This window comes from Aedes albopictus, chromosome 2 (assembly GCF_035046485.1).
Source record: "Aedes albopictus strain Foshan chromosome 2, AalbF5, whole genome shotgun sequence".
Lineage (NCBI taxonomy): Eukaryota > Metazoa > Arthropoda > Insecta > Diptera > Culicidae > Aedes > Aedes albopictus.
The window spans coordinates 45112658-45125970 of record NC_085137.1 but is presented as its reverse complement, the minus strand read 5'-3'; the positions used below and the strand labels follow the sequence as shown (position 1 = coordinate 45125970).

Below are 13313 nucleotides of genomic sequence, written 5' to 3'. Positions count from 1 at the left end.
ACAAAAATTTCGTATAAATAGGCTTATCAATAAAATACTAAAAACAAAAACAAGAATTTGATCATTATTATTATTAGCTTTATCATGGAGATTTGCTGCCCGAAGCTGGCTCATCTCCACGAGTTTGATTAACTACCCCACATGTCTCCAAAATCCGGTCCTGCACAACCTATGGCGCTATCACACTGCAGACAGTGTCTGGGTTCTGCACGGGGTTGCACTGCAGCAGTACACCTAGTAATCTTCAGCTGTGTGTCGGGAATTTATGAACGTTTTATTTTATTTATTTCCAACACGCGAGCGCGATGCGCTAGCGCTTGATGTAGATATGTACTATATACCTACGAATGAAAGCAACAATAACAACCAAAAAGGTCGTTTGTTGCTATCATCATCGTGATGGTGCACGACGTAATCGTGGTCAAAGTGCGGCACAATATACCAACTCAGACTCACCCGAAAAGGGGGGATAGAGCGTATATGGGCACACGCGGTGCACAGGAAGAGAATATGCGATGCAGTTTTCGGTGACTAGTCGAGTGATGACCGTGACATTGCTGGTTGGGTCATACTAGTTATACGAATTACCGTTGATTTTAGCGCAACCCAGTTATACTGAAATATAACAATGACACACATCCATCAGATGTTCTGGCGTATGAACTCCGATTTGCTGGCATTCTAACCTTTCAAAAAAATTGATTGGAAACAACACATGCTGTTGAAGCTCTCAGTTACCCTATACCTTCACTTTTATAACATGCTGCACTTACCTTTTTCAATCAGTTCGCCCCACTTTTTCGACCAGGCTTTCAGATTTTTGGCGTATCCTTTCTCGATTTCCGCTCGTTCCTGTATCAGCGTTTGCAGGTCTGTGCATAATCTGGAATGGGAAAGGTACGGAAAAATTCCAACGATAAGCTTTAGCAACAACAACAACACCACCACCACAGGCCATCTATCAATCGATCAATCAATCAATCATATAGCTTCCCAATGTTCCCTGTTGTGGTATTGGATTTTGGCAACAAATAAGTTCATATTCTACATGATATGGAGCAGAGTGAACGCACAATCAGCGAAGTTCACATGTGTTTTAAATTCTTTAGAGTTATTATCTGCCTACCAAAAATACAGTCTAATTTTAAGCCATTATCTCAGCTTGAGTTTGAGCTTGAATGATCGCCCGTAGATGCTATACTCCAGAACAGCTACACTCACACAAGTAACCAATGAGATATCTTCCGGGAACTAGCAGGCATCTTTAGTTTGTGAGCGTTAATGATCTTCTATTTTTAAACGACAATCGCGCCTGCCACGTCAGGTTGCACGTAAATGTGGGGAAGGTGAAGGAAGTGATGATTGCAATCGTTTATATCCACATCAGCCGCGTAGTTGCCGGCTAAGAATAGGACTACTAACCCCAATTCAAGGTGTCAAGCGACCCGTGCCGAGGAATGAGTGATCGAGGGGGTGAAAAAGATGCTCGATCTTTAACGGAGCCTGTGCGGTACCTGGGCACCCCCACAGTAAGCTGTCCCTTACCGCGTTAATGCAGAGCTCTGGCGTGGTGGACGTTCTTTCTCGTGCAACTCGTGGGAATAAATATGAGCAAAAATTCAAAAAATAATAACATAGGTGGAAGTAGTGGTGCGATCAACCCCTTCGCAAGATGCGGGTTGATGAGGTCTCCAACAAGGAGAAGCGAGGAGTCAGGTGCTGGAAGCTGCTTACGCAGCTCAAGCGTGGGAGCTCCTGTACACTCCACGGCAAGCCAGCCGGCGGAGGTATGGACGGAGCATGGTTGCTGAGGGCCATCAGCCAAGTAGCAGGAAAAGGACGGCTCGCATTAGAGGTAGCTGAGCAGCAGCTTGGCAAAATTATCGACTTTGCGACAACTAAGTCGAATATAAGCAAGGACCTGAAAACGGCCTTGCTTCGGCTTAGAGCGTCTGTCGATGAGGCCAAGCAGGAGCACGCGGTCGCGATGCTGGCTGCAGCAGCGGCGGAACCCGCAAAAGAGAAAGCGTCTAAGTTTACATAAACGGAGGCCTTCTCCTTCGCGGGTAGTCCGAAGAGTGTGGAAGCGAATGCTCGTGACAAACGTGACAAGCATTCGCAGAAGCGGGCGAGGCAGCCGTCAGGTGAGGAGCTGTCTGGCGGCGCCCGCAAGGCCAGGCGTATAATAACCCCGAAAGCCGGTGGTAATGCCGGAAAGTCGGACCCCAGCCAGGGTTCCCGGAAAGCTGGGAAGGGTGGGCCTGAAAAGGCCGGCCCGTCCTGGAATGATGGGAACAAGGGGTTGCGACCAATGGTGGGCCCTCAGCAGCCACAGAGCAGGGCGATCCAAGGAGAGGACCCTCCTTGGACAAAGGTAGAGCGGAAGAGGAAGAAGGTGAATCCGCAGGCAGAAGTGCAGGACGCCAAGCCAAGGCGTAGGAAGGCAGGTGCCAGGCGCGAGAAAGGCGACGCTATCGTCATCAAGACCGAACAGTCTAAGTACTCGGACGTCTTGAAGACGATGCGAAGCGACGCCAAGCTTGAGGGTCTCGGAGCCGACGTATTCGTACGGGTGAGATGATCCTGGAGCTGAAGCGCCAGAAGGAACACAAGGGCGCCGCCTACAAGAGGCTGGCAGAAGAGGTCCTTGGTGAGGGTGTGCAGGTGCGGGCTCTGACACATGAGGCGACTCTGAAGGTCAAAGACATTGACGTGATCACCGAAGTGGAAGAGCTCGTCACGGCACTGCGGCAACAGAGCGATGTGCAGGTGGCCGCCGCAGCCGTTAAGCTACGGAGAGGGCCAGCAGGGACACAGATAGCCTTGGTTCAGCTACCTGTGGCGGATGTTAAAAAGTCCGTTAAAGTAGGAAGTATAAAGGTGGGCTGGTGTGTATGTCACCTGACATTCCACGAGCCACCAGAGGTTTGCTTCAGGTGTCTGGAACCAGGACACAAGTCGTGGGACTGCAAAGGCCCCGACAGGCGCAAACTGTGTAGGCGATGCGGCGCTGAAGGTCATAAGGCCCAAAGCTGCACGAGTCCGCCCATCTGCATGATCTGTACCGGGAAAACTTCGAAAAACAGACATACGATGGGTGGTCCAGGGTGCCCGGCCTTTAAGAAAGCCGCAGTGAACAACAAATCACAGTGCAGGTAACGCAGCTGAACCTGAACCACTGTGATGCGGCTCAGCAACTGCTTTGTCAGGCAGTTTCTGAGTGGGAGACGGATATCGCCATCATATCGGACCCATACCGAGTACCCGCCGGCAACGGCAACTAGGCCTCGGATGGGACCAGGAAAATGGTGGCGATATGGACGACGGGTAAATACCCCGTGCAGGAGTTGGTGTCTACTACCTACGAGGGCTTCGTGGTCGCCAAAGTAAACGGGGTCTTCTTCTGTAGCTGTTATGCGCCTCCGCGGTGGCCGATCGAGCGGTTCACGCAAATGCTGGACCGCTTAACGACCGTGCTAACAGGGCGAAGGCCGGTGGTAATAGCGGGTGACTTTAATGCCTGGGCTGTGGAATGGGGAAGCCGTTTCACGAACCAGCGGGGTCAGATCCTGCTAGAAACACTGGCTATCTTAGATGTCGACTTGGCTAACGTCGGTACCAAGAGTACCTATAGTCGAAACGGAGCGGAGTCAATTATTGACGTGACCTTTTGTAGTCCTGGCTTAACAAGTAGTTCGAACTGGAGAGTAGATGATGGCTACACTCACAGCGACCACCTGGCGGATAGACAGCAGACAGCGGATAGAAGAAGAGGCGGCTAGGCCAACGCCAAGCCCTCGTAGGTGGAAGACATCATACTTCGACGAAGAGGTATTTAGGGAAGCGCTCCGCCGTGAGCGAAACTTAATCGGTTTAGACGGCGACGAGCTGGTAGCGGTGCTCTCACGTGCGTGTGATGCGACCATGCCTAGGCGAGTCCACCCTAGAAATGGGAGGCCACCGGCTTACTGGTGGACCGACGCGATTGCGGACCTGCGCCGCGCCTGCCTACGGGCTAGGCGGCGGATGCAGCGAGCACGATCAGAGGAAGAGCGAAACGAACGGCGGGTGGTGTTCGCCGCTGCAAAAGCCGCGCTCAAGACCGAGATAAGAGCAAGCAAAAAGGCCTGCTTTGAGGGTCTCTGTCAGAGTGCCAATACGAACCCGTGGGGTGACGCCTACAGGATCGTTATGGCCAAGACGGGAGGTGTGATGGCTCCTACAGAGCAATCTCCAGAGATGTTGGAGGGGATCATTGGAGGACTTTTTCCGCGTCATGATCCTAGTCCTTGGCCTCCTTTCGTAGGACAGCCGGGGACTGGGGCTGGCGATGAGGAAAGGGTCACCGATGTGGAACTTGCGGGGATAGCTAAGTCCCTTAGCGTAGGTAAGGCCCCAGGTCCGGACGGAGTTCCGAAGCTCCCGAGATGTCCAGGTCTGCTATGCAGAAATGCCTGGACGAGGGAGTTTTCCCAGAAGCTTGGAAGAGGCAGAGCCTGGTACTATTGCCAAAGGCGGGAAAACCACCCGGAGACCCGTCGGCATATAGACCAATATGCTTGATTGACACGGCGGGGAAGGTGCTCGAAAAGATCATCCTCAATAGAATGATGAGGTTCACTGAGGGCGTAAATGGTCTCTCGAGCAACCAGTCCCGCAAGGTTCCATCCTGGGTCCGGTGTTATGGAATGTCATGTACGACGAGGTGTTGAGGTTAGAGTACCCAGTGGGAGTGGTGATTGTCGGATTTGCCGACGATATTACGCTCGAAGTCTACGGTGAAACGATCGAGGAGGTGAAGTTGACTACCGACCACTCGATCAAGGTTGTGGAGGCGTGGATGCGGTCCAGAAAACTGGAGCTGGCTCACCACAAGACAGAGGTGACGGTTGTTAACAACATGCAGTCGGCGCAGCAGACGGAGATCAGTATAGGAGAGTGCACTATCCTGTCGAAGCGCTCTGTCAAGCACTTGGGCGTGATGATCGACGATAAGCTTACCTTCGGTAGCCACGTCGATTATGCCTGTAAAAGAGCCTCCACAGCTATTGCGGCACTGTCCCGGATGATGTCCAATAGCTCTGCGGTGTACGCCAGTAAGCGCAAGCTTCTGGCTAGTGTTGCTACGTCCATACTTAGGTATGGCGGCCCGGCGTGGGGTACCGCGCTAAGTACTGAATGCTACCGACGGAAGCTGGAAAGTACTTACAGGCTTATGTGTCTGAGGGTTGCAAGCGCGTACCGTACCGTGTCACACGACGCTCTTTGTGTCATTTATGGTGCCTATCAGCATTCTTATCAGTGAGGACATGGAGTGCTTCGAAATGCGCGGCACAAGAGGCATACGCAAGACTGTCAGGATGGCCTCTATGGTCAAATGGCAGCGCGCGTGGGACAGTTCCACCAAAGGGAGGTGGACCCATAGGTTGATACCGAGGGTAGATAGTTGGATTAATAGGCGCCATGGGGAAGTTACATTCCACCTGACACAGGTCCTTACAGGTCATGGTTGCTTCCGACAGTATCTACACCGTTTCGGGCATGCGGATTCTCCCGAATGCCCAGTGTGCAATGGTTTAGAGGAAACGGCGGAACACGTTTTGTTCGTGTGCCCGCGTTTTCGCACAATGCGTGACCGCATGCTTGCCACATGCGGGGAGGACACAACTCCGGACAACTTGGTCCAGAGAATGTGTAGGGATGAGATTAGCTGGAATGCCGTTTCAACGGCTATCACCCATATCGTCTGGGAGCTACAGAGGAGGTGCCGCGTGGACTCGGAGAATGGCTAGTCCAGATGCAGTACAAGAGGTGGTCCAGGGGTTCGAAGTCGGTTTCGTAGGTCATACCGGTGCCCTGCGGTCGAGATCGACCCTTACAGCGATTAAGTGGCCACGGAGAGGAAGTCCCGGTAGCGGTGCTGTCGTGGCGTCGGTCTACTGGGTTGGATCCGAGCTCGCGGTTGGAAACCCGAGCAGAGTCTGACAACAAAATGATAGCAAATCGAAAACTCGATTTGAATTCAACAGCAAATTGATATCACATTTTGATATCAGTTGGTCTTGACTAAATTTGATTTCAAACTTAGATTTCGTTTTGCTGTCACTTCAAACTATTTAAAAAAAATAAGTTTTTAAGTTATTTTATAACTTCTAGGCAATCTTAACTCTAGAAATATACCATAAGTGTAACTATTTTATGGCATTTATGATTTGATATCAATCGAAAAAACCCTATACTAAACGATTTTTCCATTTTTTGTACTGATAGCAAAAACAGTTATTAATTTGCTATCACTGATAGCAGGAATTGTTTTCAACTTGCTGTTACGGGAACATTTTTCTGCTCTCATTTTTGATGTTTTAACCGTTAAAACGACCAAAACGACAACAACTTGAGTTATCATAATTTGCAATATCACAGCATCAAAATTTGTTTTCAATTTGCTGTCAGACTTTGCTCGGGAAGGGGTCCCCGGCAAGGGTCTGGGTAGGTGAGATCCTGCTGTCTGCAACCTACGGGTGCATCTGATAGGGCCTGAAGGGTAGTGATACCCTTCCTTACGGGCAGGTCAGATCGGGTTGCACGTGGGCATCAGTTCTTGATGTCCGCTCAGCAGTAGGGCGCGGGCGGGGTTGACCCTGCCCGCCTTCTGAGGACAAAGGGAGTGGCGAGGACCACTCGGGAAACTGGCTAAGCGCCAGCATGCTATCGTGATGGACTCTCCAGAGCGAGTCATCGATGTTCATTGCTGCTAGGCTACGGCAGCTAACCTTGAGGGTGCGATATGCACTAGCCCCTCTCTGAAGCAATACCTTCTTGGTGGTTCCGGAGAGACGTTGGGTTTGGCGACCATAGGAATGTGTTTTAGTGGGTCGAGGAGAGAGTAGTCCTGGCTTCTACTGGCGTTGTAGAAGACGGCCTTAACCCCACACTACCCTAACCTTCCTGTTAGGGTGTCTGATAAGCAGATTTATCCCCCTATGGTTTAGAAGGAAAAAAAAACATCAGACCGAATATACCTCTGCGTTTGGACAAATTTATATGGATGCCGGAGTGTTGGTGGGATATGGTTGGCAGTGGGTTTACACATTGGTGTGTGGATGTCAGGCATAAGGTGATATAATTGTGTGTTTATTATTCTGAAGATATGCGGCACAGTTTGTTTGATTGCATAACTCGTAGGCGTTATCTGATAGATTGAAACTGTGCTGTGAAAGTTGGAAGGAAGGGAAACGGCTTTTCAACCGTTTCTGGTTCTAGCGATGGCTATGAACATATACATGAGTTGTATATATAGAGAGGATAGTATAGACAAAGTTGATAGAAATATACAAAGTAGAAGGAAAGGGACGGGCCAGGGATTGAACCCAGGACCTTCTGCATATGAATCAGAAGCGGTAGCCACTAGACCACCAAGCCCGTTACTCCCACACCATCTACCAACTCTATCAAAAAAAAAAACAGCATCTTTTCAGTCTAGTAGTGACAGTTAATCAACATGAGCAGATGAAACTTTGGAAGTAAGTCTTGTTTCCAAAAGCATTTAGGGTATTGGTTCCCTTCTTAAACATGTGGCTCCCATTTTCATCCTACGAAAAACAAAGGATTGAAGCGCTTTTTGTTTTGTTTCTTATTTTTGTATTTTTTGTTAGAAGACTCAATCGGTGCCGTAATCGCTTGTTTTCGAGTAGGATGAATATGGGAGCGTGAGATTACTGATGGCACACATACCCTATTTTTTTTTTTTTGAAGAAGTAATGATGATTTCAATGATGTTATAGTTGTATAGTTCCACTTATACTGTAGTAGTCTAGTCTGTAAGAGGTAGTCATAACAACCGTTGACATGTCAAATTTTGTACATTCCTGTTTCTGATTTCCTCAAATAAAGACGTGCATTCCAAGTTCTGTTCATCATGTTATGCGCCCAGAAGTGAAGACTGTGTAGGAACGATCTGCTACACGGGTAAAAATCCGGAACCCAAAACATGACGAAAAATTTATGAAATCATAAAATATGCCGCTTGATGATAACATGACTACAAGTCATAGAACCATGCCGCTGAACTATAAAACCATAAAACTGCAACATGAAGCAATACAACAAAACAAACGGGTGCGAGCTTTGTACTAAATGCCACCCATCAACGTCGTCACCACACGGTCCACGCACACTGTCAGTGGACTATGTGTCGTTGCGTTCACAGCAAGTCTGTCGGTCGGTGGTAAAGTGTTTTCTCGGTCGCAAAGACGACCGATCTTGTTTGCGTCGTGTACGGTAGCAAGCTCCACACCCATTCTGATTGGCTGTGTTTCGTGGTAAGACAAAGTATTCTTTAAATAAACATAAAGTGTACAACTCTACCCTTATTAATTTTTCAGCAAAAAGAACAGCAGGAAAAAGGAAGGGCGTATGGTTTGCATGCAGAAACCTCCCATAAAAGATATTTTTCTTTATTACCTATGACGGCGCTTTATTCAAATAACTGATATGAGGATCAAAATTCCTTTCGCATCATGCAACATAAATTATGCTACCGGAGTTAAGAACTACCAAAAAGTAATTGGAACAAGAAGTTAATTTAGTTTAACATTTGTAGCTAGTTTCCATTTGATAGAAATCATAAATGATAAATACGAGTTCCATGAATAAGGCTTATGATTTCATAAATTTTCGTCATGATGCAGTGTACATGCGGCATGATTTCATGCCGCAAATTTATAATTATTTGTACTAAACAAAAGAAATGTAGCGTCGAAGCTATGTCACGGCAAAACTCGTCATGATATCATGCCGATTTTTCATGGTGTATATTTATAACATAAAAACATACATTTCTGGAGCTCGATTTGAAAAGGTCGTATGTGCTTTTGTCGATTAAAAATTCGATCAATTGGATTCGCTTATTATAGCAAAAACCGTTGAAATTGAACAAAGTTGATACATACAGCAGAATCATCACAAAACAGGCTTTCCGTTCCATCATTAAAAGTCTCCAAAATATCTTCCCTATTGCTACAATAACTAAAATAAACTGATCGAATTTTATATCGACAAATGTACATACGACCTTTTCAAATCGAGCTCCAGATTTATCGCCCAATCATGACGCATTTTACCAGTTTCGGGTTCCGGATTTAACCCGTGTAGCCTCCCAAAAGATTTCCGATAGGAACAGTGGATCGAAGGCAATTTGGTTATGCGACGTCGAAATGGATATGGAGCAGAAAAATTCAGCTGTTCAGTTGAATTTCGGTAACTATGACCTGTGGAAAGAAAGAAGCAAGAGAATTCTCACCCAAGCGGGACTGTGGCGTGTAGTTATGAATGATCTTCTAACTAAACCGTAAAGAACTGAGGCGTGGATAGATAAAGATGAGCGTGCTGCCACCACTATTGGGTACTTGGTCCTAAGGAGTCAGATACAACTTATCAAGAATGCCACAACAGCCCAAGAATCATGGAACATAATTGATTATCATGTTAAGCAATCATCGGCTGGTCGAATGGTTCTGTTGAAACACATGAGTCTTGATCGTAATGGATGCAATGTTCGACAAGTTCACGGGAATAGGCTGTGGCAAGCTTACAAGACTCGAATGACGGTTTTGTCACTGTGATAGAAGAAAAGGATGGATAATACTCAATGAAGTCGTTAAATTAGAAGCTTCTGTACATATTTATAGAATTCGTCAGCAAAAGTTTTCGAGTAGACAGCGATGAGGAGAAAACAGCGAGAAGAGCAGCTCATCAAAACTGAAGATTGTTTGATTAATCAGTATTGTCGAATAAATAAAGGATTTTCTTCGAGTGTGGGAAGGCTTGACAGAAACGGAAAGGCTGCAACGAATACCTGTCAAGACTAGAATAAAAAACAACACAAGGATGAATGTGAAGGAGACGGATTCAGCGAAGAGTTTTGAATGCAAAAGTTGCGATCCAGGATAAAACAGATCGTTCGGTTTCTTTTTCTGCACTTGAATGCGAACACGTGAATCAGCAATGGTGATTAATTCCGGCGTCATAAGACATCGGATAGAAAGTTTTTCGCCAGCAGCAATGTAATTAAGCTTGCCGATGGATACGACTTAAAATAATCTGGATTTGCTAACGGTATCATTAAAAAAAGACACAGACACCCGTCTTTAGCCAGAGCCTGTACAGACCAAACGAAACTTAAAACTAGACAAGGGAATACACACGGAAAATGCACCAGTGGATACGAAGAACTTTTTTTTTTTTTTTTGAGAAAAAACGACAATTCACACTGTCTTCAGCCAGAGGCTGCACAGACTGGACACATTACTTACACTAGACAACGGACAACACACAGAACACCCACTGGCCCAGTGATGAATTTTTCGTTTGACGAAAAGTTTCCACCGACTGGGGCGGGAATCGAACCCACACTCCGAGGCTTACAATACGCCTAGACGACTGCCGCCGCTAACCGCACGGCCACGAAGCCCACACGAAAAGTTTCATCCCCCGAAGCGGGAATCGAACTCTCACCCCACAGCATGGTGCGATTAGAAGCTTGGTGACCCTAACCCCACGGCTACGAATCTTCACACACTTTTCAGGTGCTAAAGTTAAATTTGGATAAACTTTCTGTTTTGTCTAAAAGCACACCAAAAACTTTTAGTAAATACTAAAATGGGTGGTGTTTACAAATTGAAAGGAATAGCCATGTAAACCTGAAACATCAAGAAGAAGTGTAGAAGTAAAGATTATTTCAATGGTGTTTTAGTTGAATAGTTTCACTTATACTGTAGAAGTCTACTTTGTAAGAGGTAGTCTTCCATATTTTGTGCTGGAGCCGATATGTTACTGAAAACATTTTTATTGATGAACTTCAAGATTTTTGTTGGGTAGAAGAAATTGGATGTTTCACACTGCAGATAAATTAGAAATTCTTTAAAGTATTTTACCAAAAAATCCTTCCCCTCCTCTCCACAAAACAATTTTCGTATTTAGATCAAACAATCCTTCATGGACTTCGTATGAAGGGCTGTTAATAATATAGTATGACTGATAGAAGAACTAACATTAACCTATGTTTAATTCAATTTAATAAAAAAGAGATCTTCTGTATGAACTCCTACCAAACTCGAAAGATGGCCAAAACCCTCCTGCCCATATTCGCATAGGTGACGTAAACGCCACATAGGTCAAAATCCACTTTTTTAGCTTAACATATCCTACACCATGTATAGCATATGCTCCAATTATTAAAAAAATGTGTTTGTTCTAAAACATGTGAGTATATTGAAAAGAACGTTTTGACGTAACCACCATGTGGTCGCAATACTGACGTCTGTGTACAAGAAAACTAAAATCTCCCCATAAAACGTGATTGAACATAATTTATTGAGATAATTTATTAAGATAATTTATTGACATAAACATAATTTATATTTGAGATATCTAATTATTTGATTTCAGATGCCTGAAAATCATTTTCAATATCAACAACTTTCATAGTGAATATTATCAATTATGTTTAATACTTATTATGGATGCAATGTAGATATACTGTAACATTTACTTATGATGCTTTGAAAACAACATGCGAATAAATTAACAAATTGATACTTGATAGCCTACAATTCGTAATGGTGAGTCTACGCCGATTGAAGTAATCGTTTCCACTGGTTATAGTCCTGGATCAATCGCTTCCAGTCACCCTGAGATTTTGGAGCCCCTTAGGGCCGCAAAATGCAGTTGAGGAAGACCTAAAAGGCCCACGTGCGCGCCCTACCACGAAGCCAACGGCTTCTTCCTGGTTCTCTGCTAATATGGTATAATTTGTCATTTCTCTGGCATACGAGCTACGTACCCAGCCCACCGCAGCCTGCCGTGTTTTATCCACTTCATCATACATCAGTTAACCGATTTTGTCAGCCGGTTCTGGGGACACATTTTTTGTTCTCCCTAAATATCTAAATAGATTTTCAAGCAGTAGTTTAGTGATGAACATGATTGAATTAGTTAAACTTTGACCGTAAGTTAATGAGATCAAAAAGTTTGTGGGGCTGACAAAATTGGGTTCATACTGTATCGATTTATTTACATACTTGGAAAAATTCGTAGTTCATGCAACGCCGCCAAATGCCTGGTTAGCGGCGAGTATTGTTCGTAGTTAACGTGCTTACTTTAAATTACTCTAAAATGGGTATTTGTCAAATCTCCTTAGTTTAGAATCCAAACACCTCATGTATGAACAGTTATATTTTTTGTATGGATGGTTGTGGTAGATATCTATCGCTTCCCTTGAATTACGACGCTAAACTTCTCAAACCCCCTTTCAGCTACTTACTAAGTGCTTGAAGCAAACTCATTGAAACCCGAAACGTGAGTTTTTGTGGCACCTGATTGATTAATGAAATAGTAAACTCATGGTTAGCCACGAGTAAAATCATTCCACAGCAAACCATCAAACCATGTTTCAAAACCATCATTGAAATAATACTACTGAACTGTTGTAGCTTTTCAGTCTAACAAAAGTGAAACGGTCAGGAGTTTGACATAGCCGTTTTAATCCTGTTAGACTAAGAAAGCCACAACAGTTCAACATTTCTTCCCAGTCGTAAACATCCTCCAAAACTTAGATAAATTAAATCCATATCTATCTGATTAGGCGTTGGGCGTATGAGCTTTTGATGTTTACTAATTTAATTGTAACAGCTTAGTGTAGAAGGTTATTAAAATGAAATTAGTTTCGTTATTAAAATGAAATTAGTTTCGTAACATTTCGTAATTTGTCGACTATGAGAAAAAATAAATAAGGCCCGCGGGTGACACTTAATGTTTCAGTTTATCAAGTAAATCTCAAAAAAAAAAAAAATTAAATATTACTAAGGTATTTCTTAATAAATAGTTAAGTACAACACCATATTGGATAAGGCATAAAATAACCTTTTCAACATAGACTGCCTTAATTGCATGGTGCATTGGAATAAGTCGTTAGGATCCATCGCAGAGCCTGGGGATTAATGTTAATTCCGGTATTTTGCACACATTAAACGAAATAAGAAAACTGGTCGGCGTAAAGTCAAATTGGACTAGGCGATTTTTTGGACAGGTAAAGATAAGCCAAGGAATCACTAAACTAAAGACAGTTGCTCCGGTCTGATTTAAAACCGACCAACTGTGAATCTTACTACGATGCCCACGCTTTATGGTACGCTCGACGCACTATCAGATAGTTCACATTTTCAGAATGTGACGTGTTAGCTTTTTTTCTGAAATCACGGTTAATACATCTTCTTTCGAGTCGGGACTGCTGCTTATCAACAAAAAATGTATTT

General features: G+C 44.8%; 1 protein-coding gene across 3 annotated transcripts in view; it reads right to left on the bottom strand.

The window, feature by feature from the left end:
• LOC109432531 (protein kinase C and casein kinase II substrate protein 3) overlaps positions 1-13313 on the bottom strand; it is a 104911-nt gene that overhangs the window by 17431 nt on the left and 74167 nt on the right. For all 3 annotated transcript variants that reach the window (XM_062849592.1, XM_062849593.1, XM_062849591.1), the window contains one exon: positions 774-883. In XM_062849592.1, the coding sequence (XP_062705576.1) occupies positions 774-883 (110 nt within the window). The remainder of the gene's footprint in view (positions 1-773; positions 884-13313) is intronic.